This window comes from Peromyscus eremicus, chromosome 1 (assembly GCF_949786415.1).
Source record: "Peromyscus eremicus chromosome 1, PerEre_H2_v1, whole genome shotgun sequence".
Classification (NCBI taxonomy): domain Eukaryota; kingdom Metazoa; phylum Chordata; class Mammalia; order Rodentia; family Cricetidae; genus Peromyscus; species Peromyscus eremicus.
Genome location: NC_081416.1, coordinates 19,381,917 through 19,405,615, shown reverse-complemented (window position 1 = coordinate 19,405,615; position 23,699 = coordinate 19,381,917). Strand labels below are relative to the sequence as shown.

At 38.5% G+C, this 23,699-nt stretch overlaps 1 protein-coding gene across 1 annotated transcript in view; it reads right to left on the bottom strand.

Moving 5' to 3' along the window:
- Hpse2 (heparanase 2 (inactive)) overlaps positions 1-23,699 on the bottom strand; it is a 681,933-nt gene that overhangs the window by 200,883 nt on the left and 457,351 nt on the right. Inside the window, exon 6 of the mRNA XM_059257820.1 lies at positions 1,496-1,543. Within this exon, the coding sequence (XP_059113803.1) occupies positions 1,496-1,543 (48 nt within the window). The remainder of the gene's footprint in view (positions 1-1,495; positions 1,544-23,699) is intronic.

Below are 23,699 nucleotides of genomic sequence, written 5' to 3'. Positions count from 1 at the left end.
GGGAAGGGTTTATTCTGGATCACAGTTCCAGAGGAAGAGTCCATTATGGTGGGGAAGACTGAGATCAGTCAGGGAAAGCATGGCAGTAGGCAGGAAGATGGATGATCTCATCTCATCTGCATACAGGAGGAGAAGGGGGGAGGGAGACTAGGAAAGAAGGAGAGGTAAAGGTAGAGACAGGGTTGGGGGGTTGGGAGGTAGATAGAACAGGAAGTGGGGAAAGCTATAATCCCTCAAAGCCTGTCCCCAGTGACACACTTCCTCCAACAAGGCTCCACCTCCTAAAGGTTCCATGACCTCCCATACAGGGCCTCTAACTGGGAACCAATGTTTAAAGACATGAACATATGGGGGACATTTCTCATTCAAACCACAACAGACAGTAAATCCAAAGGCCTGGGAAGAGAAGTTTGGCTTTTGGTTTTGGAGTAAAGAGATGACAAGTGGATATTCTATGCCTCACAAAAACAGGATGAAGGACAAGAACTCCTGAAAAAAAACAAAAACAAAAACAAAAACAAAAAACCCTGAAACTTCCTGTTTAGATAAACTAAGTACACACATAGGCTAAAACAGTTCCCATAATGATTTGAGTTACTGACTACCAACAACCCAAAAGTCCTTTCTGGATATTTTAATAAATATTGTATCCACTTCTTTTTCCTTCCACGCTTTCATTGTACCATAATGGACACACACAAAACAGGGGACAGACAAGTGGGAGTGGTTAACTAAGAAGGATAGTCATAGTCTGAGCTAGCAGGGTGTGGAGTGGGAGGCATCTCAACTGCATCACATCAAGAAATAACTGAGATCCTGTAGGGAGAGAAAAGGATTCCAACCCAACACCTTGGCACAGACACCAGAAGGGGACTCACAGAAAACTTAAATGTACATCGCAGAGAGCTACCCTTCCAAGGCAAGTGAACTTGCCATAACAGGATACCAGTGTGAGCTTCTTACTGGACTGTTGAGGTTTATCCCTTTTCCGGGAGCTGCATCATTTTCTTAATATTCTTTTTTCTCTGTTAACATGTTTTATATTATCAAATTTCTTGGCACTAATTAACACCACAGCTAGTAATATAATAAAGTATTCTATTTTCACATGACATTTTGAACAATTGAAACTGCTTCCTCTTTTAAATGGGGAATTTTACTTCCAAAGGGAAAGCCTACAGGGAAATGGCGCCTCGCTTAATCTCCATTACCCTTCATTCTTGACAGATTAATTTAAGAGCGTACATTAAGAGATGAAATTTCCAACTTGTGTCAGTATTTTTTGGGGGCAGTTATGATTTTGAAATAACAAAATAAAGTCATTGCACTATCAGACAACATGTATTATAATAACAGCTTTAGAGGTGATTTTAATTTTTTTCTTGAAAGATAAAGGGTAGTTTATTAAATGTCAGCTGTGAACTTGGTGACAACTAATTATCTTCCATTTCACAGCAGCCAATAATAAGTGAGATAAAAAATGATGAATACCTACTGTTGCCAGGTAACTGCATCTACTGTGCTCCCTGCCACCTTCATGAATCTGTAAGAAATAGAGAAAAAAAGATGGTGTGACTTAAAATAGACCATTTCTCCGAAGCTAAAATAAGGTCGATGAAGAAATACATTGGGCCAATCCATACTCGGAGATGTTTTCTCAGAGAACCCATAGCCCCAGCCATGGAAATCAAAATCCCAGTATAGCATCTCAACTATATTTGTCTTCCCAAGCCCAAGCCCGACAGTTCTCACATTGATTTCATATAATCAAAACTTATCTGTGCTATTTCCTATTCTCTAAAGACTCTGATCTCTGCTGGGAAACAATGATATTTCCCAAGGATGGCACCACGATAGACACTTTTGAAAAATTGTAGGCCTCTCTCCTCAGAAAAAGTATGGGAAAACCCAATTTATTTATACATCTGCAAGGCACTATCAAATATGCTCCAATGCAAAGCTGCCATATCTGTGTGAAACATGGTGGGGTAGAAACATGAGCATTACAAAGAGTAATTTATCTACTTCTGGAGCAGCTAAATAGAAAACCAAATATCCTCTATCAAGTATGCCCAGCTCAAAAGCAGAGAGGAGGCCTGGTTCTGGGAAGCAAAGTGCACAGCAGAACCTTGTGAGCAATTGCTCAGAGACCTTTGAGATCTCCTGGAGGTTCAGAAGAACCAAAGTCAGGAGGATTCATTTTTGAGTCACAGATGCCATGGGCCATATGCTTGAAGTAACTGTCCACCTCTACTCACTTGTTTGAGGACATGTATTACCGCGGCTACTACTTTTCTTTGAGAGAGTTATCACTCAGAAACTGGAAATTGAAGGAAACATCCTAGTTCTTTCAAATGTTCCTTTCAGCCTCAAGACTCCAAAGGGACGTTTCTCTTTGAAGGAAACATTTAATTCTGCTTTATAATCCAAGAACTCTTGAACCAGAAGAGGAGATGGGTGCCTTCCTATAAGGCCCTAGCTGTATCCTGCCTAGAAGAATCTCTGGAGACGGATGGGCAAAGGATATAATGAGCACCCCAGGTCTGTTTTCTGTGATGGTGGGAAAGGACTCGGTGTACCTGTGGAACAAACGGGACGAAGCTGGTAAATCAGGACTTTGGTTAGCCACAACGTGAGGTATATAAAAGAAGAAGGAAGAAAGTGAAAACTGAGAAGAGGACTAGAGAGAAGCTCAGACCAGGCGGCTGCTGCTGTTGCTTCTTCTTCTTCTTCTTCTTCTTCTTCTTCTTCTTCTTCTTCTTCTTCTTCTTCTTCTTCTTCTTCTTCTTCTTCTTCTTCTTCTTCTTCTCCTTCTCCTTCTCCTTCTCCTTCTCCTTCTCCTTCTTCTTCTTCTTTTCTGCATTTCTCTTACAGTAGTACCACACTGAAATCCAGGACCAAGAATGTGGAAAATATAACACAGTGTGTGATCCAGAATGGATCTAGTTTGATGGCTTGAGTCAAAATGTCAATGTGGGTTGGTAGATATTTAGCATTTTCTGAGTATCTGGTTAGTACCCACCACGTGTGTGTGTGTGTGTGTGTGTGTGTGTGTGTGTGTGTGTGTGTGTGTGTGTGTATGTATGTTTTGTATAATTTCTTACAGTTCTTAACATTGATTTGCTTGGTGGTGAGGGTGTTAGATGTTATTTATCACTTTATATACACCATATACAGCTTCTTCATTGGCTAGAAAAGTAGACTTTTCAGATAATCCACACAGCTGATCTAACTGGGTTGTGCCACTTTGTTGCATTTCACAGCAGGGAAATCTCCTTTGAGTCTGGCAGAGTATTTGCCTCCTCCCTGCTTCCCTGCCTGTGTTTAAGAGTCCCCTTTTGGAATTAAAGGCCAGAACTGTTTATGTACGTGGTCTTTCACAGCCTGGTCTGTGCTATCCTGAGTCAACAAGCACACAGTCAGCACCTGTAGATGCAGAGAAAGAGAAGGAACAGCTACAGGGTTGAAGGAAAGGAATGGGAACTCCAAATCCTCATTTACTGCATATGTATTCCAAGCAATGGAGACTTGATGATGCTTGAGGAGTTCCATGGCCTAGATATAAAGAGAGGGAGATGAAGCTCTTCATCCTTTCTTCAGGACATTGTAAAAGTCAGAAAACCTAGATAGAATTGAACCCAGGTCCTCTGGAACATGTCAGTGCTCTGAACTGCTAAGCCATCTCTCTTCCCCTTAGACAGTCTTATATGTAAGCATCATTTTCTTTTCTTTGTTTTTTTTGTTTTGTTTTGGTTCTAGTTTTTTTGAGACAGGATTTCTCTGTGTCACCCTGGCTATCCTGGAACTTGCTTTGTAGACCAGGCTGCCCTTGAGCTCATAGATATCTACCTGCCTCTGCCTCCAGAGTTCTGGGATTAAAGGTATGTGCCACCACTGCCCAACTTCATTCATTGTTAAAAAAGAAAAGAAACAAAGAATCAAACATACATTTGCACGGGATTTAATCCTCCAAAATAGTTTCTATCATCTCTGAAATAGAAATAGTTTATGAAAAACTGTCTTCAAAATCATATAAAAATAACCACAATGAAACTGACACATGTTCTTATAAGCCATTTTCAGCTTCTTATATTTGTAGGTCACATACTCTCCAAAAGAAAGCAATTATGGAGATGTTTCTGTTTAAGTACAGAAGGCCACATCTTACAAAGGTGTATGAGAGCCGGGCGGTGGTGGCGCACACCTTTAATCCCAGCACTCAGGAGGCAGAGGCAGGTGGATCTCTGTGAGTTCAAGGCCAGCCTGGGCTACAGTGTGAGTTCCAGGAAAGGCACAAAGCTACACAGAGAAACCCTGTCTCAAAAACAAACAAACAAAAAACAAACAAACAAAAACAAGGGTGTGTGAGTTGTTCAAATTTACACAGCCGGTATGGAATAAGACCAGATTCAGAATCCAAATCCAACCCAATTTCTGGCACCTTGTGATGCCTCTAAGCTATATTCACTAGAGCTGAGTAGCATAGAAGAACTCTAAAATACAAAAGAAAAAGTTCAAGTTTTATGTTGAAAGAATACAACCATATTTATTAGAAAAAAATCTGGCTTGAACACCATCTTGCCCTTTCTGATACCCACCCCACCCCCCGCCCACCGCCCGCAAATTAAGCTCTTCAGGATTTATTTGCAAGAAAATGTGCTGAATGTACACATCAGAAGGTGACCAAGTCAGTGCCCAGTCACAGCACAAGCACAGTGGAACCCAGAAGTCAGAAATGTACATAGTTAACTACCAAAGTTACTAACTACTTAGAGAGAGCAGTTAGCTCTACTATCTATGGTGTTAAAGGGATGTGGAGAGAGACCAGATTCATATCATGTACAACACTGAATAGTACATTTAGGGAGGGGATAGCTTGTGCTATGAGGAGCATCCTAGCTGACGGTGAGCATGAGCAAAGACAAGCTATGTTCTCAGGGTCTATTGTGGCTGGGTGCCAGGAAGCAGGTGAGGGAGCAGCAAGAGGTCAAGCTGTCAGGGCTCTAGAAAGTGGCCTAGGATAATAATTGGACCTTTGTCCTAACAGTGATATTCGTCCAAATCCCATTTATATCTGTGTGATCAGCTGCTAACAGGACTATGAAATTTGTCAAGTGTGTCCTTCATGAGTGTGTCCTTCATGTATGGTTGTTCATTTTATCCTATGTTTAGACTAAAAGAAACGTCAGGGTCCGATTTGGCTTTCAGGAGGATTATTCCAGCTGTAGTAAATGTGAAAGTTAGTGATGTGAAGACATTTGCAGGAGTCTATTGCAGAGGGATGAGAAGCTCTGAACTGTGAGAATGAAGCATGGGTTAGTATGGTAGAGCAAGAGAGGCTGTGGGAGTTTTAACTGTAGCACTATTGAGGTGCTTCTAACAGGATCTTCTAGTCCTATTGAATATGTACTGGTGGACCAGAAGGAAATTGTCACTGAGCATAGTAGCTCTGTAGGCACAACAGGATAAAAATCATTGATATCCTGCTTGTTCAATTAGTCAACTAAAAGATAACTAGTTTTCCATGCTGAAAACTGGAAACCAACTTTTCAGGATTATTTCATCTTAGAAACCTGCATTCATTTGCTAATCTGTTCTGCTGTTTATGTAGTAAGCTCTTTAATAAACTGTTCTTAAACTAACATAAGGAAGAAATGTTGGGGACATTTAAAATAATGTCAATGATTTCTCTATATAAACATAAAATATGAGATATGATAAGCACATAAATAGATTATTTAGGGAAATTACAGAGAAATATCTTAAAATCAAATACAGAAAAAAAAAAAAACCACCTATGATGATCCTGGAGAGGAAACAATTTGCTTCTTATACTAGCTTATGTGTTTAGTGAAATTTAATACAAAAGCCCCAGTAGATATTTTTGAAACTTTACAAAATCATTCCAATTTTTGCCTGAAAGAAGCCAAGAAATTTAGATAAACTGAAATAATAAAGAGGTGTTTCTTTGTTCTATCATGGATTAATTTTTAACCCAAACACTACAATGATTAAAAGATTCCTAGTTCAGGAATTAGTAAGGAAATCTTATGGAATGGGATAAAAAATTTAAAGTATAAAATGTATTAAATGAATAAGAATTTACTATATGAAAAGCATTTAGAATAGTACCACATGATTAGATTTATTTTTCTTGAAATAGAAATTAAAGTCAGATTCTTACCTAATATACTATTTTGTAGAAGATGTAAAAATGCTTAAATATAGTTTAACTTCATTATAGTCTTTACAGCGTTTTAATCCCCAAATATTTGCTATTTCCAACTATTTATTACCATTTGACTCTAGTAGTATATTGAGGCAACAGAAAGGTTATAGCTAACTTTGAGGAAACACTATTAGTGAACATGTGTTCATTTGAAAATTATTATAAACTACATTTTTATTTTATTCTTCTTAGCAAACTGATGAGACAAAGCATAAGAATGTATATCTACACTTATTCTGAGGATGAAAACTATAATGAAATTTATGAATAATATTGAATAAATTGTTTTTTCAATCATATGGGCCAAACAGTCTTGTTTTGAGAAGGATTATGAATACTTATCATAGGTTTGGATACTTTGTTTTCAGAAGTCTTTGAATAACATTGTTTAAAAATCCACCAGATAAAGAAATGTTAAGGACAGAAATAATACACAGGGAAATGGATTATATCATATTCAAACAGACACACTAGTCAATGAATTTGAGGTTTGCTCCCCATCTTCATGCTCTTTTCTTGAAAATTAGGGCTTTCAATATCTATTTTGCTCTTTATCATATCTACCCTCTGCTCTATGTCTATGTTGTCATAGACTGTGGAAGACATTGTAGCTGGAGTTTTCCTGCCTGGCCCACAGTCAGGGCAAATCTCTTTCACCTGCCAGTCCCACAGCCTCTCAGACCCGACCAAGTAAACACAGAGACTTATGTTGCTTTCAAACTGTATGGCCGTGGCAGGCTTCTTGCTAACTGTTCTTATAGCTTAAATTAATCCATTTCCTTTAATCTATACCTTGCCACATGGCTCGTGGCTTACCGGCATCTTCACAAGCTGTTTCTCATCGTGGCGGCTGGCAGTGTCTCTCTGACTCAGCCTTCCACTTCCCAGCTTTATTCTCCTCCTTGCCCCGCCTATACTTCCTGCCTAGCCAACGGCCAATCAGTGTTTTATTGATTAATTAGCAACACATTTGCCATACATCCCACAGCACTTCCCCCCCCCTTTTTTTTTTCAAAAAGAAAGGTTTTAACCTTAACAAAGTAAAATTACATATAATTTGGGAATTTGGGTGTAGCTTCTTGTAGCTGGAGAATTTCTCTCCAGCTCCCACCACCAAGTCCCGCCAGTCTCAGAGCCCACTTATAAAATAAACACACAGACTCTTACATTATTTAAACTGCTTGGCCATTAGCTCAGGCCTGTTATTGTCTAGCTCTTACTCTTATATTTAGCCCATTTCTATTAATCTTTACTTTGCCACATGGCTCATGGCTTACTGGTACCTTACATCTTCCTTGTCCTGATGGCGGCTGGCCGTGTCTCTCCCTCAGCCTTCCACTTCCCAGAATTCTTTTCCTTGTCCCGCCTATACTTCCTACCTAGCCAATGGCCAATCAGTGATTTATTTACTGACCAATCAGCAACACATTTGACATACAGACCATCCCACAGCACTTCCCCTTTTCTTTTCTTAAAAAGGAAGGTTTTAACTTTAACATAGTAAAATTACATATAACAAAACAATTATCAAGCAAGAATTACAGTTACAATATTAAAGAAGAGATCCTATCTATCTTATATTTGTAAGTTTAAGGTTTTATATCTAACTTATCTTTTATTATAACTAAGGAAAATTGTAAGTATCTAGTCTTTAACCACATCAAAGACCTCAGAAGGATATACTACTACCTGAGAAATGGAGAAGGATATAAGCAACTTTTAGGAGTCTTGTAGGGTAGACAGAGACAGCTGGCAGCCTGGACAGTCATTCAAAGTTCTCTTGTAAAGTTGGGGCATCTGTCTTTAGCCCAAAGGCCTAGAGTCTCTTATTCATTTTTCTCTGTGTCCTGTAGAATGTCTGGCAGTTTTCTCTGCAAAGCAGGAACCTGAAGGACCATTTTGTCAAGCAAAGTTCAGTGGTCATCTTTGTATGGGTCCTTCCTGCATGTCCAGTTGATCAGGCAGTCCAGGCAAGAACAGTTTCTTGCCCAAATGGCTATTTTTGTCAAGGTGAAGATAAACTCCGTATGGAGTGTCTTCGATGCCCATCCTCCTCTCTGAAGTAAATCGGTGCTGTCAGGAGCAGACATGTCTCGTTGTCCAGAAAGTCTAAATTTTTAAAACATTTTAAATGCCATATTCTGTAGGTCTTTGAAGTGTTTGAAGACTACCTATCTATCTGAAATATAACTATGTATACCTAGAAGACTTAACTAACATGGCTATAAATATGATTATCATAGATGACTAATTATTAATCTATTTTTTAATTATCCATTATAATTTTAAATGAGTTACATAAACATAATACCTCAAACAAGAATAGAAATATATATATACAGTATAACAAAATTAAGTTTAAATTTGTATCAATAAACTAAAATCTATAGCAATGTAAATCATTTTAAACAAGTTGTTATTCTTTAAAAGTAGGTTCATTAATCTATCCTTTCATCCTATCATATCTAAACTATCCCCTTTTTTTCTTTAGAAAGAGATTGTATTTATAATCAACCTGATTTAAATAAAAATATTGTTTTTTCTCTGTCCCACACCAGAGGGCTCTTCTGATTTGGGACACAAGAATCTCTTAACCATTTTTTTTTCTTTGAGCAATATGTCTGGGTTTAGAGGGGGAGTGAGCCAATTCCATCTCTAAAGCCAGCTTGGTATATTTGGGAATTTGGGCGTAGCTTCTCTTACTACTTCCTGCTGGAGGGGGGCGCTGTATCTTCTGGAGACAGAAAGAAAATTTTAGGATCATGGAGTAGTCCGTGAGGCTGTATATCTGAGCCAGTTGACTTGAAACCATTCTGGATGTTGAATCATCTGGGCCATGGTGTCATTGGAGACCTTTCAGGGGGTCTTGGCTGGTCAAACCTGATGTATCTTAATCTGGAACAAATCCATAGTCTCTGGCTTTCTGTGGAAACAAGAGCAGAGACTCTTTTCCAAAGCAACATATCCTTATATCCAAATTTTGAAGTCAAGGTACCTTTAAAATATACATTTTGGCATAACTCAACAGCTTTTACAATCAAATGTTTTTCTGCAGTTACGAATATCAAAGAGAACATAATCCAGATTCTCTGTGTGGTAGCCATCTTTACGTGGCTTATTTTTTTATATTAGCTTGAGCCTATTGCTTTAAATTGCAGCCTTCTAAGCCTGAAACGGCGCAGTGGCTGCTGGCTCCGCCCACTTCAGCTTCCCAACATGGCGGCGGGCCGCTTTCCGCCAGCTCTGGGAGCCATAACTCTCAGAAATAGTGGGTCTACACTTTTACCAAAGTAGCGTGTAGCCCAGAAATCTCTTTTTTTGTTTTGTACTAGCAAAGGCTAAATTCACCACACAGTTTAATGTGCTACTTGCAGAGGCCTCATTCCCACCATACTGCAGGTCGAGAGCGCACGCTAGGAACCTGCCAGTAGCTCAAACCGGCAGCTGCCGCTTATTTGAGAGAGACAATTAGGAAGCTGTTTTAGGTCCGTTTTAGAATCTTTTTTTCTAAGTTTTTAGGTGGAAACTCTTGCCCCACGTTGGGCGCCATTTGTAGCTGGAGAATTTCTCTCCAGCTCCCACCACCAAGTCCCGCCAGTCTCAGAGCCCACTTATAAAATAAACACACAGACTCTTACATTATTTAAACTGCTTGGCCATTAGCTCAGGCCTGTTATTGTCTAGCTCTTACTCTTATATTTAGCCCATTTCTATTAATCTTTACTTTGCCACATGGCTCATGGCTTACTGGTACCTTACATCTTCCTTGTCCTGATGGCGGCTGGCCGTGTCTCTCCCTCAGCCTTCCACTTCCCAGAATTCTTTTCCTTGTCCCGCCTATACTTCCTACCTAGCCAATGGCCAATCAGTGATTTATTTACTGACCAATCAGCAACACATTTGACATACAGACCATCCCACAGCAGCTTCTCTTACTACTTCCTGCTGGAAGGGGGCACTGTATCTTATGGGGAAACAAAGAAAATTTTAGAATTATGGAATAGTCCATGAGGCTGTATCGTCTGAGCCAGATGCCTTCAAACCATTCTGGATGTTGGATCATCTGGGCCATGGTGTCATCGGAGACCTTTCAGGGGGTCTTGGCTGGTCAAACCTGATGTATCTTAATCTTGAACAAATCCATAGCCTCTGGCTTTCTGTGGAAACAAAAGAGACTCTTTTCCAAAGCAACATATCCTTATATCCAAATTTTGAAGTCAAGGTATCTTTAAAATATACATTTTGGCATAACTCAACAGCTTTTGCAATCAAATGTTTTTCTGCAGTTAAAAATCCCAAAGACAACACAATCCAGATTCTCTGTGTAATAGTCATCTTCACATGGCTTATTTTTTATATTAATTTTACTGTCTCTTTAAAGACTTTATTTTTTAAAACTATGTATTTTTTTCTATAACTGTATATATCACCTTTTTTGTCTTTTTCAAGCCTACGTATCTTTTACACACATTGTAAACTATTATATCTGAATCTGTCTTATTGTGAATCTATTGCTTTAAACTGCAGCAGCTGTGGCTGCTGGCTCCGCCCACCTCAGCTTCCCAACATGGCTACGTTTACCGCCAGCTCTGGGAGCTATCGTGGGTCTATGCTTTTATCCAAGCAGCGTGTAGCCCAAAAACCTCTTTTTTTTGTTTTGTACCTGCAAAGTCTAAATCCACCATGCAGCTTAATGTGCCACTTGCAGAGGCCTGATTCCCGCCATACTGCAGGTTGAGCACGCACGCCAGGAACCCACCAACAGCTGAAACCAGCAGCTGCCGCTCATTTGAGAGAGACAATTAGGAACTGTTTTTAGCTCCATTTTAGAATCTTTTTTCTCAGGTTTTAGGTGGAAACTCTTGCCACCACGTTGGACGCCATTTGTAGCTGGAGTTTTCCTGCCTGGCCCACAGTCAGGGCAAATCTCTTTCACCTGCCAGTCCCACAGCCTCTCAGACCCGACCAAGTAAACACAGAGACTTATGTTGCTTTCAAACTGTATGGCCATGGCAGGCTTCTTGCTAACTGTTCTTATAGCTTAAATTAATCCATTTCCATTAATCTATACCTTGCCACATGGCTCGTGGCTTACCGGCATCTTCACAAGCTGTTTCTCATCGTGGCGGCTGGCAGTGTCTCTCTGACTCAGCCTTCCACTTCCCAGCTTTATTCTCCTCCTTGCCCCGCCTATACTTCCTGCCTAGCCAACGGCCAATCAGTGTTTTATTGATTAATTAGCAACACATTTGCCATACATCCCACAGCAAGACATTGTCTTTTAGACAATGAGTCCTAAAAGATCATTATCTTCTGGTTCATGGCAGATATTTTTGCTCCTTCCTTCTGCCTCTTTCTTGGAAACAGGTCCAAAGCACATAAAGGGACAATTTCCACAGAGCTGCACAGTGTTGAGCAGTAGTGAAGTTAGAGTGGGGATTAATGCACACAGAAGAGCACTGTGTAGGCTCTATCATTAGTGGAAAATTTCCAACATAAGTCAAAGGTGACCCAGGACATGAATACTGACAAGAAGGGAAATTTCAGTTTTTCCCAAGTTGTATGCTTCTGTACCTGGTCATGAGGCTGGAAGTCTGGACTACGTCCCTAGAGAAGAAGTGCTTGCTTTTATCTGACCTCCAGTCATGAAAGGGTAGCAGGGAAAAGAAACAGAGTCTTGGATGAGAGAAAATTGGCCATTGCCAAGTAGACATTCCTGTATTTGGGTGTCTTTCCCATGGAAGCCAATCTACCACTATAGAGAAAAATCCCCTTTCATTGTGAGAGCCTTTTCTTCCTCCAGGAGACTGAATCTAGGAGACTTTCTTTCCTTTTATCCACCTGTATGTACGTTGTATCTGAAATACTGTTGAGCCTTCCCTCCCAGGGCAGATCACAACTCTCACTTATAATAAAGCCCAGCTTTATTTATTATCTTTAGAGTTTGATTTCTATTTCTGAACTACAAAGTATACAATCTTAAAAACTGGTTTCTGGAATTTTTTTCCAGGAAATATAATACTTCACAGAGAAATGGGTATCTAAATGAGTGCACACTTCAGTAAAAATATATAAGCCTGATCTCCTTGTCTACAAAAAGAACCACTGATTATGTAAGTAGCGCAAATATGGTGTAACAACCATACCATTCACAGGCCCAGGAAAAACTTGAGAGAAAAATTACCCAGTCAGTAAATCAAGTTGACCTCTAGACACATGGCAGATTTCAGGTGTCTTCCCTTGTCATGTTTAACTGTTTCATATGCTTGTTATTATGGTTCTGGATAGAGCAAATAAACCATTGGTCTCTTTCTTCCTCCTGCGCCTCCCCTCCCCCTCTTCCTCCTATCACTACTGCAGCCCCTCTTCCCCATTTCTCCTCTATGAGTGTGTGGTTTTCTCTCTCCCTTCAGTTCTTATTTCTTCTGTCCCTTATTTTCTCTCCCTCTCCATTTCTACCTTATTTGTATACAATAATTCAGTGACAGTAGACTGAAAAATAGCATAGCTGAATGTTTGTTGAGGTCTCTATTTACAATCCTCTTTGACAGCTTATATACCTCCTTATATGGCAGTATATACAGACTTCCTACACAGGGTTTGAAATGAGTGAGAATCTCCAACCAATCTCTTTCTACAATAAAAATCACACTCATGATTAACTTAATTTTGATCTTGAATAAAGATGAGAAAACAAACTAACATTTGCTGATTGATGCACATTTGTAGAGCAGTTTATGTATTTTATTTATTACTTGAGTATTTCATTATGCATATAATGTTTTGATCAAATCCACCCCACTCCTTCCTCACCAAGTCCTCCCATACTCCACCCACCACTTTCACCCTCTAACTTCATGTATTCTTTTTAAATCCACCAAGTTCACATAGTACTGCCAGAATGTGCATGAGTTTGGGGTCATCCCCTGGAGCATAGGCAGCCTATCAGGGTGGCATCCCAAAGATTTTCTGGCCCACAGCACCCATCAGCTAGGAGTGGTTGGTGGCATTATCTCTTTCATTTGACAGATGAAGAAACTGCTCAGGACCACCCATGTAACTCATTACAGAGCAGGACTAAACCTGCTTCTACTCTAAAGCCCTTATTACAACCATGCAGGAACAAATTTGTAGTCTTTGTTGTGTGGCCACTTTTCCTGAGTCCATGGCAGATGACGGGAGTGATCACAATACATTACCACCTGTCTGGGAATTGGCTAAGAATCTCTAGATAGATCGCCAAGCATTTGTTACCTGTAACTAGCCCTCAAGAGAGAGCCAATTGCCTCTAGTGGGGGTGGGGGTTGAGCAGTGGGGGACTGTAAGACAATGTCTGAAACAAGACAGAAGCACACAGAAGAGAATAACACACACAGGAGAGCCAAATCGACTTGTTTGATTAGAAAAGCTGGGAGAATAGAGGTTTTGAGGGACCATGTTGAAATATATCTGGAAGGCTCTGCTTGTAACTGAAAGGGGCTGGCTAGAGGAATATTATGATAGGCATGGTTTGGCAAACTACAGTGCTGCTGAGGAGGCTGCACAGACTTGGATTCAAGCACAGAGGGCTTTAGCTGACTTGATATGATTTGTCCTGGCTGTAGAAACTGGTGGGAAAGAAGAAACATGCATCAGGATATGATTATGAATTTCACAGAGGAAGGAAAATTTCCAGGAGCTGAAGCTGTGGTAAGAAGCTGACTGAGTTAGAGCAAATACTGTGGGCCTCAAGCAAAGAGGGTTATTTTTTTTATATTCTTGACTGTTTATAACATCCTAAGTTGAAAGATGAAAATTCAGGAAAATGGCACCATAAACTAGAACTCCATTGGACCCAGGAGTAAAACAGATATCTGCTTTGAAACCTGGCACCATCATTAGCTATGTGACTTTGGGTAGGTTCACTTCCCTGGATCTTTTCATATGGAGAGAACAACACCTATATACCCCCCCAAAGATTCTGTGAGGACTAGTGGGAGACATAGATACTGTGGATATCGCTCTGTATGCTGTGAATGTGTTGCTCTGATTTGGTTGATAAATAAAATGCTGATTGGCCAGTAGCCAGGCAGGAAGTATAGTATAGGCGGGATAAGCAGAGAGGAGAATTCTGGGAAGTGAAAGGCTGAGTCAGGAGATGCTGCCAGCTGCTGCGACCATGAGAAGCAAGATATAAAGCTACTGGTAAGCCATGAACTACGTGGCAAGGTATAGATTTATAGAAATGGGTTAATTTAAGATGTAAGATCTAGCTAGCAAGAAGCCTGAGCCATTAGGCCATACAGTTTTAATTAACATAAGCTTCTGTGTGTTTACTTGGGTCCAAGTGGCTGCAGGACTGGCGGGTGAGAGAGATTTGTCCTGATCACAGGCCAGGTAGGATGCAGGAAAACTTCAGCTACACATAGATGAAGAAATAAGGATGTTGGGTAGTATAGTGCAGACACTAAATAAATATGAGTAGCCTTTTCCTGGCTTGTTATCTTAACATTTGTACATATCTATTTCTTGATCAATAAAATAGAAACAGAACCCACTCTGCCCATACATGGTAGTGATTCATGATTTTGCAGTACCAATATTCTTTGGAGCCTTTGTTTGAAAGAACAATATTTGGTTCCATCTCCACACACTCAGGTTTGGCAAGTCTGAGCTGGAACTTAAGAATCAAGCTGGAAAAGAGAGAAGTTCTGGAGTAGAAATGAAAACAGCATTGCAACAGATACCAACAATATCTAGAGAATCATTAGGGAATATGAAAAACTTATACTCCAATAAACTGGAAACTGGAATGAAGAACTCTAGAAATTAATCACCCTGAAGCCTCAAATCCATAAATCCTCAAGTCCATATATGGGCAAACAGACTGAACAGATAGTTCTCAAAAGAAGTACAAATGATCAACAAACAGAAGAAAATGCCAGTGTCTAAGCCATTGGGGAAACACAAATCAAAACTATACTGAGATTTCCATCTCAACCCAGTTGGACTAGCAGTCCTTCAGGAAATAAGCAAAAATGCCAATGCAGGAGAACCATGATGAGATCATGGCTGTCCTAAACTATGTAGTGAGTTTCAGGACAGTTTGAAATTTAGTGTTAGAAAGTGTCTCATAGAAAGGAAGGGGTGAGGGAAAGATGGGTAGCATTCATTGTGGCAAGAATGGAGGGATGAAGAAATAAAACTATCAGATGATACGTCACTCCTGGGTATATACATAAAGGTATCTAAGTGAACACACCTATGTTTATATCAGGAATATAAGGTGCTGGCACAACCACATGTGCTGTGACACTACTTACAGTAGCTAAGTCATGGAATCATCCTAGATACCCAAAATCAGATGAGTGGGTCGAGAAAATGTAGTGTATGTACACGATGAAATGAATTTTATTCAGTCCTAAAGAAGACTAAAATGTATGTCGTTTACAGGAAAATGGATGAAACTGGGGATCATCATCCAAAAGATAAACATTACGTGTTTCTTTTCAGAAAAAGATCAAACATAGAAGTGAGACTATTTGGCAAGAGGAAAGGGACACAGCATAAGTGAGGGTGGGGGACGAAAGAGGGGAACAGGGAATCAATATAATCAAAGTACATTATAAAGAAGCATGAAATATCATAATGAAATCTATTATTTTCTATGTTAACTATAAACTAATGAAAAACAGAATCATGCTGTATTTTCACTATCCTTGTGGGTGAACCTAATGTATGTAGCTTGTGGGTTCTGTGATTTGTGTGTAAAATTTCCTTCACAGGCTCCTGCTTGAACACTTAGCTCCTAGCTGGTGGTTCTAGTTTGGGAATGGCACCCAGGCTAGAGGATGTTTGGGGCAAGCTTAGAGTGCCACTTGTTCTTGTCCTGTCTTTGCTTCCTGATCTATGGAGCTGTGAACAAAAGGCCTGATACCACTGTCATCATACCTTTACTGCCACGACAGACTAGATCCTCAAACCCTGAGCCAAAATAAATTTTTCTTCCCTCAAGTTGCTCTCTGTCTAGCGAATTTGGTCACTGTGACAGAGAAAAGCAACGAAAGCAATGGACCAGACTTTTGACAAATTCTAATCTTAGCAGTTCTGGGTCAATGGAATATTCTTGGAGGAGAAAGTAGAATTGTAAGGAGAAGGTTCAGGAGGAAAAGAATGGAAAAGAAGGAAGTATGGAAGAATATTTCCCAAGATTACTGACTTTCAAAGTGCTAACTTGAGTGTCCATTCCAGGATTCTGGACTCCTTCTCTGATGCTCTTTCTAACTCCTACACCTTGCTAGATGATGCTAAAGACAGAATGCTGTGGGATGTTCTGTATGTCACATGTGTTGCTGATTAGTCAAGAAATAAAACACTGATTGGCCATTGGCTAGGCAGGAAGTGTAGGCGGGACAAGGAGGAGAATAAAGCTGGGAAGTGGAAGGCTGAGTCAGAGAGACACTGCCAGCCGCCACGATGAGAAACAGCATGTGAAGATGCCGGTAAGCCACGAGCCATGTGGCAAGGTATAGATTAATGGAAATGGATTAATTTAAGCTATAAGAACAGTTAGCAAGAAGCCTGCCACGGCCATACAGTTTGAAAGCAACATAAGTCTCTGTGTTTACTTGGTTGGGTCTGAGGCTGTGGGACTGGCAGGTGAGAGAGATTTATCCTGACTGTGGGCCAGGCAGGAAAACTCCAGCTACAACAGAAGAACACATCTTTCAGAATAGCAGTAACTCATAAGCCTGATCTTGGGTAAGCAACTAGGCTCCTTCTCTAGCTGGAAAGAAGTGCTCACTAAAAAAAAATAAAAAATAACAGAGAGAAGTTAGAGTTATGGGTCATTAACATAGTTGTCATCTAGGGAGCTGACAGTGGTAGGAGCAGTAGCCAGCGCCTCCCTGTTAATGAGCACTGAACAAGCTGGACTTCTCTCTAGAGGTAAAAAGAGGTAAATTCTTACAAAGTAAGAAAGGAATACATTATTCTCTTCTGTCCTGGAGTTTGGTGAAGTCACATAGTGCTTTCACATTTGAAATAAAACAGAATTATTAGGAATAACACTGTGATAATTACACCAAACTGTCCCCAGCTGCTCATCTTCTGCTCAAAGAAAGAATGTGGCAGAAGCAGCGTTTCTAGGCAGAGAGTAGAGCTGTGATCACCCTCATGATACTGATGTGGCATTACAGAGTTAGTCTTCAGATTTTCCTTCCTCATTCAATTATCTAACTGCCTAGGAACCTGCATTTGAGTCATAGTAAAATGCCTTGGACTAAAAATTGCCTTTTTCATCTTTAAAATGCATCTGTTCTCAATAATTGTGGTTGTCATTTCTTTGGGTGTCAACACATGCCAGGAGCGGTACTAAGCACTTTTCAATTCATCACTCAACTTATTTTTATGAAAGACCAAGACATCGGTCATAGTTCTACTTTACAAATGAAGGCACAGAGGCTTGGAAGAGAATAAATGGGTCCTTAGATTGATGGATCAGTAGAGAAGTAATTCTCACCTGCTTTCAAAATGTATTCTCTATTATTCCTCTGAATTGACCTGCACAAGAAAAATCCCAAGTGTTTATTTTACAAAATAAGAAATTAATTGGGAAAAGTTTTTGTTTTGTGCTAAACTATCTTCAAATTTTAGAATCTCAGAGCTGAAAGGAAGCTCAGAAATAATCACTACCACCTTTTGAGAAGACTGATATCCATAACAGATGTGACAACAAATAAATATCCAATATTACCGTTTTTTCCCCCTCTACTTGCACTCTTTTCTCTACTTGCATTGCTTATAACACATTTGAGTAATGGACACCTCTGGAGGGCAGGGAAGTTACTGTTCCTGTGGCTTCAAGTTAAAATCAGAAGAAAATTAAGTTTTATGCTACAGAAAATGGTTTGATGTATTTTTCTTTATGACAAGAACCTGAGACTAAATAGGTAATGGGCCTAAGGAAAAAGCCAATACTATTATTCTACTAAAGGAACATAGCAAGAAAATGACTCCTAATGATATACCACTATACCACGATTGGTGCCTTGCTCAATCCACATCAGAAAAGTGTCCTCCTGCAGTAGATGGGGAATGATATAGAGACCCAAAACTGGACAAAGTACATAAAGTGAGAGACTTTGGAGCACTCAGTACTAAATGGGATACCTTCATCAAAACCCCTACCCCCAAGACTCGGGGATCTATGTGGAAGAGGAGGCAGAAAGATCAGAAAAGCCAGTGGGGATGGATGACTCCAAGGAAACAGTGTCTTCCAGACACAACAGAAGTAATGGACATAAGAACTCACAGAGACAGCAGCAGCACCCACAAGGCCTGTACAGGTTCAGGCCAGATGGGAATCCCAGCACTGAGAGGGGGAGTGGACATGGGTCTCAACTCTAATGAAGAAGTTATTTGTAATTGAAACCTGTTGGCAAAGGAAAAATCAGTTTTCTCCAATGGGGTTTCACTGTTTTTATTAACTATACTCCAGGAAAGGCCTGGAGTAGATGGCCAACACAAAATGAACCATGGTATTTTTGTGGACAGTTTGTTTTGTTTTGGCAATTTTTTGTCTTTTTGTTTTTTTCCTTGTGTGTTTTGATTTATTTTGTGGGGGTTTTGTGAAGGACAGAGGAAAAAGGGGGAGGGGAGGGGAAGAGAGAGAAGGAGAGGGGAGGGAGTGAGAGAGAGAGGAGAGGGAGAGAGAGATAGAGATAGACAGAGAACATGAAGTCAGATGGAGACGGTATGGGAAAAGTTAGAGGGGGGGAAATATTATAAAATATATTGTATGAAAAAGATTTTTTCATTAAAGAAAGTTCCTAGGATTCAAAAAGTCATAATAGAAGCATATAAGAGTAACATAATGCAATTTCCATCATCACCCACATACAGCCATCCATTGGAACCAGATACTCAATAGAAGTGTTAGTAATCATACATAATCAAGGATAGAAATTCAAGATACAAAAAGTCAATTTTTCTATTTCTGGCTTGTAGTTGTAAGTTTTCCTCTGGTCCTGCCAGGCCCCGTAGTTCCACAGCTGCTTATAAAATAATCACTCAGAAGCATATATTAGTTATAACTGCTCAGCCATTAGCTCAGGCTTATTACTGACTAGCTCTTAGATTTAAATTAACCCATAATTCTTATCTATGTTTAGCCACATGGCTTGGTACCTTTTCTCAGTTCTGCCTTGTCATCTTGCTTCCTCTATGTCTGGCTGGTGACTCCTGACTCCGCCCTTCCTATTCCCAGCATTCTCTTAGTCTGCTTACCCCACCTATGCTTTCTTCCTGTCTACTAGCCAATTGGTGTTTTATTAAGCCAGTGTACAAGAGTATTATCTCACAGCACTGGTTTGTTGACTACTGAACACAGTACTTAGCAAAGACCATTGTTTGCTTCCTAGTTCTTTTCTACTTATATCCTCATTATTCTAATTTGAATGTTTTCCATAGTTCTCTGTGACCTTGGGAGCAGAAAGTTAAGACTGGCTGTATGTTTCTTATACAGGTTAACAATAGATTATTTTGCTGAAAACTGTATGATGTGATGGTAACTTTCATTCTTCATTCACAAACTTACTCAACAAATGTGAGAAATTAAGTAGTAGGCATTTTGCCAGTAATAAATACAACAGAGATTTTTCATACCCTTACAATTTATAACCTACAACCAATAAGTAAACAAACATTAAATATATACTTACAAATTGTGATAAATATTGTAAAATGAATGAATAGGTTGTATAAGAAAGTACTCTAAAGGATGAGAATAAATCAGCCATATGGCAGATGGAGAGAACACTGGAGGTATTGAAGCTGGGATGAAGAAAAAGGGAGAGTGGTAGATAATAAATACATGGGGTTAGGCAGTAGCCAGATCATTAACTGTGGGGTCTTGTGGATCAAAATAAAATAAGAAGCTCACCTGCTACTCAAAGAACAACAGAATGATTACTGACTGATATTAAATGAGTTATAATTTTTAAATAATATATATTTGGAAACTGAATAGTGGATAGATTGGAGGGAAAGAATAAATAGTAAGGCTCCTGAAGTAGACATATATTCTCTGAATTTTAACAAATTTAAATCTTTTTTTAAATTTTCACTGTGTTTGTCCTACTACAATCTATCATGCAAACAAGTATTCACATTAGATCTTGACTTTCTAGTATCTAGAAATGTGAGGGAAAACTTTTTCTTCTTTATAAATTCAGCAATTTAGGCTTCTTGTTAAAGCAGGTAAAAAATGAAAGCATTGTTTAATCCTTATTTGTAGTGATGCAATATTCTGTAATTATATCACAATCTAGGAGACTGGAACTTTTTGCTGGACCTCCTCACAGCCAGAGTTAATAATCCACCTTGAGGTCACTTAGGACTGCTAGCCTACTGTGTAATCAGACTGGTTATTTAACCTGTCTTTAAGGGAACAATGTGACAATCAACTTTACTTGCCTTAGATTTCCCACACAATTAACTTTTATAGCATAAGATAATGCATAGCTGCAATTTTAAGTTACTACTCTTCCATACCCCTGACCCAGAATAATACATGTGTATCATTTGCTGAAAGTATAAAATACAGAAGTTGAAAGCAATTTTCTAAAATTTACCATAAAGGTTAAAAGCAAGTATTTATGAAAATTGGTTGATAAATAAATAATGATATTTGTTATCTGTGTCAGTTGGGATCAGTTGGAGCCAGTGACTTAATCCCTTATAAAAATCCCTTGTTAAAGATTTCTGTAAAGTATTGAATTCTTTCCCCCATGTGATGTTTTCTATACTATTCAATAAACAGAGAAAAGCCTTTTGTTAGAGACAGACACACAGCGCACACACACACACACACACACACACACACACACACACACACACACACCAGACATACATAGGGATAGACACAGAGACACAGAGACAAGCAGATTCACAAGCCAGCCTTCAGGTAGGTACATATTCAGGTCATGCAAGACAGAGGACAGAAGACACATGGCCATGAAGCAGAGGATTCAAATCTGGATTCCTTGGCTAAATGACTCCAAGGGGCAAGAGTTTATATTTCTTTCTTTAATATGACACTGAAGCATTATTGGTGGCTTGAAGTTCAACACTAATGCATATAATCCATGTACTTATTAAGCTTAATTTCAGAAAGGATATATTTAATTTAAAAATGTTTTTATTTGTTCTAATTACATATTTTTATAAAAATATGTTTTTAATTTATAAATGCAATATCTTACTGTATATATCTTGTTATACACATATAAGGATATTAAGTTATAGATATTTTAAATGTTGATCTTGAATTATAATTTCTCTTAGATTAATCATTTATTTATTTTTGTTATTTTAGTTTTTCATCTATGCTATTGGTTTCTTATGTCTGTGGTCTTTGACTATCTATTTATATTTAAAATGGTATTGGAATATTTTCTAGATCACAGGTATAGATTTAAACATTAATAAACCGATATTTATGATAAATACTTCTTTGGTCTGGGATTTCTACTGTGTCTGCATAGCATTTTGATCAACATGAGACAAAACAATTACAGTGAACTTCAGAAGCAAGAAAAATATCTTGCCTGATAAAAGAAAAGTAACAAACTAAATATAAATTGTCATCACATAGATGGTGCATAGAAGTTTAGAGGAGAAAAACAGATGGAACTGATATGGCCCTAAAGAACAGTTCTTCTGCTAAAATGCAATGTCTAGAACTGTCCAGATCTTGATTGAGGACATGAAAACAATAAAGCAAACATTTTATTAAGTATTTCCCATTTTCTAAGAGACTTGTAACACCATAATGCCACAAATACAAGGATTCTATCGCTAATCCATTTCCTATCCTAACTAGGAGGCAGTCCTATCTATTCCTACTTTGAAAAGCTTAAAAGCTGGTGTGATTCTATGACATTAAAGCTAACTATTATTATTTATAAAATCACCATGTTTCACTCAAATGACACTACAATTTATAATGCTTCAAAATCACAATTCATGCACTCTATTTTTCACATCATATAAACAGTTACTTGTTATATAGACAGGTACTATTTTTTACACAAGCACTTATATAATACCTACCATATTCCTAGGTTCTAAAGGTATAAAGCAGCAAGATCTAGATTGTAGTTCACAGTCTATTATGGGAGGCAAATATGTAAACAAACACATTATAATCAATTTGGTAAATGCTAAAGCAGAAAAATAAAATGTCACACAAGGTCAGAGGAGACCACTGAAATCTGATCTGAACATGTCAGGGAAGATCTGGGGATAAAGAGGGAAAAAATGGCCTTATAAACAATTACACACACACAAAAAGACAATAAGTCAAACAGAGCATGGCATTTCCCAAAATCTATAATACTTTGGCATATTTGAAGGTAGACTGTATAATGGAGCACAGCAGTTTACTAGATTGGAAGTTAGGGAGGTAGAGACACTAAAGGCTAAGAGTCAGTGAATCTGAAAAACTTGACTTATAAGCAAAATTGAATTGACTAGATGTCACCCTTAAAAATGACTCAGAAATCTACATGGGGGTATCATTAGAGTCTGAGAACAGCTACAGATAGATTATTAAAAGGGAAAAATGATAGGATCTAGAAAAACAAATGAAGATGGGATATGAATGATGCTAAGAAGTGCTCAATAGCAAGCTGAGAGTGTGTCCAAGGAAGACCGAATCTAAACCAACATCATCAAAATTCAGATGTCCACATATGTGCATTTATGTCTGTCTTCAGTTTTAATCCATTGATCAACATGTTCTTCTTTATGCCAGTGTTGTTTTTATTACTGTAACCCTGTAATACAACTTGAAATCTGGGTGGTGATAGCTCAAACAATTATTTTATTATCAAGTATTGTTTTAGCTATTCTAGGTTCTTGTGTTTCCATATGAAGTTTAATATTATTTTATTAATTTTAATTAATAATTTTATTTTATAATGACACTATTTTATTAATAAGTTTATTGGTAATTTTATTAATAATAATTTTATTGATAATTTTATTAATAGTGATATTATTCAACCTCTATGAAGAACTATGTTAGAATTTTGCTTTGTATTGCTATAGACTGCTTTTGGTAATTTCACTGTATTAATCAATTTATGAGCATGAGAGATCTTTGCATCTTCTGGTATCTTCAGTTTCTTTCTTCAATGTCTTCAAGACTTTATTATACAAGTTTTTCACTTGCTTGGTTAGAGTTATGCTAAGATATTTTCTGAGGCTATTGTGAAAGGTACTGTCTCCATGAGTTCTTTCTCAGTGTGTTTGTCATTTGTATACAGGAAGGCTACTGATTTTTGTATGCTGATTTTTTATTCTGCTACTTTGCTGAACATTATCAGTTGTAGGAGTTTCCTAGTGGAGTCTGTAGTCTTTTATGTATACAATGATATCATCTGAAAATACTTGACTTCATCATTTCCTATCTGTATCCCCTTGATCT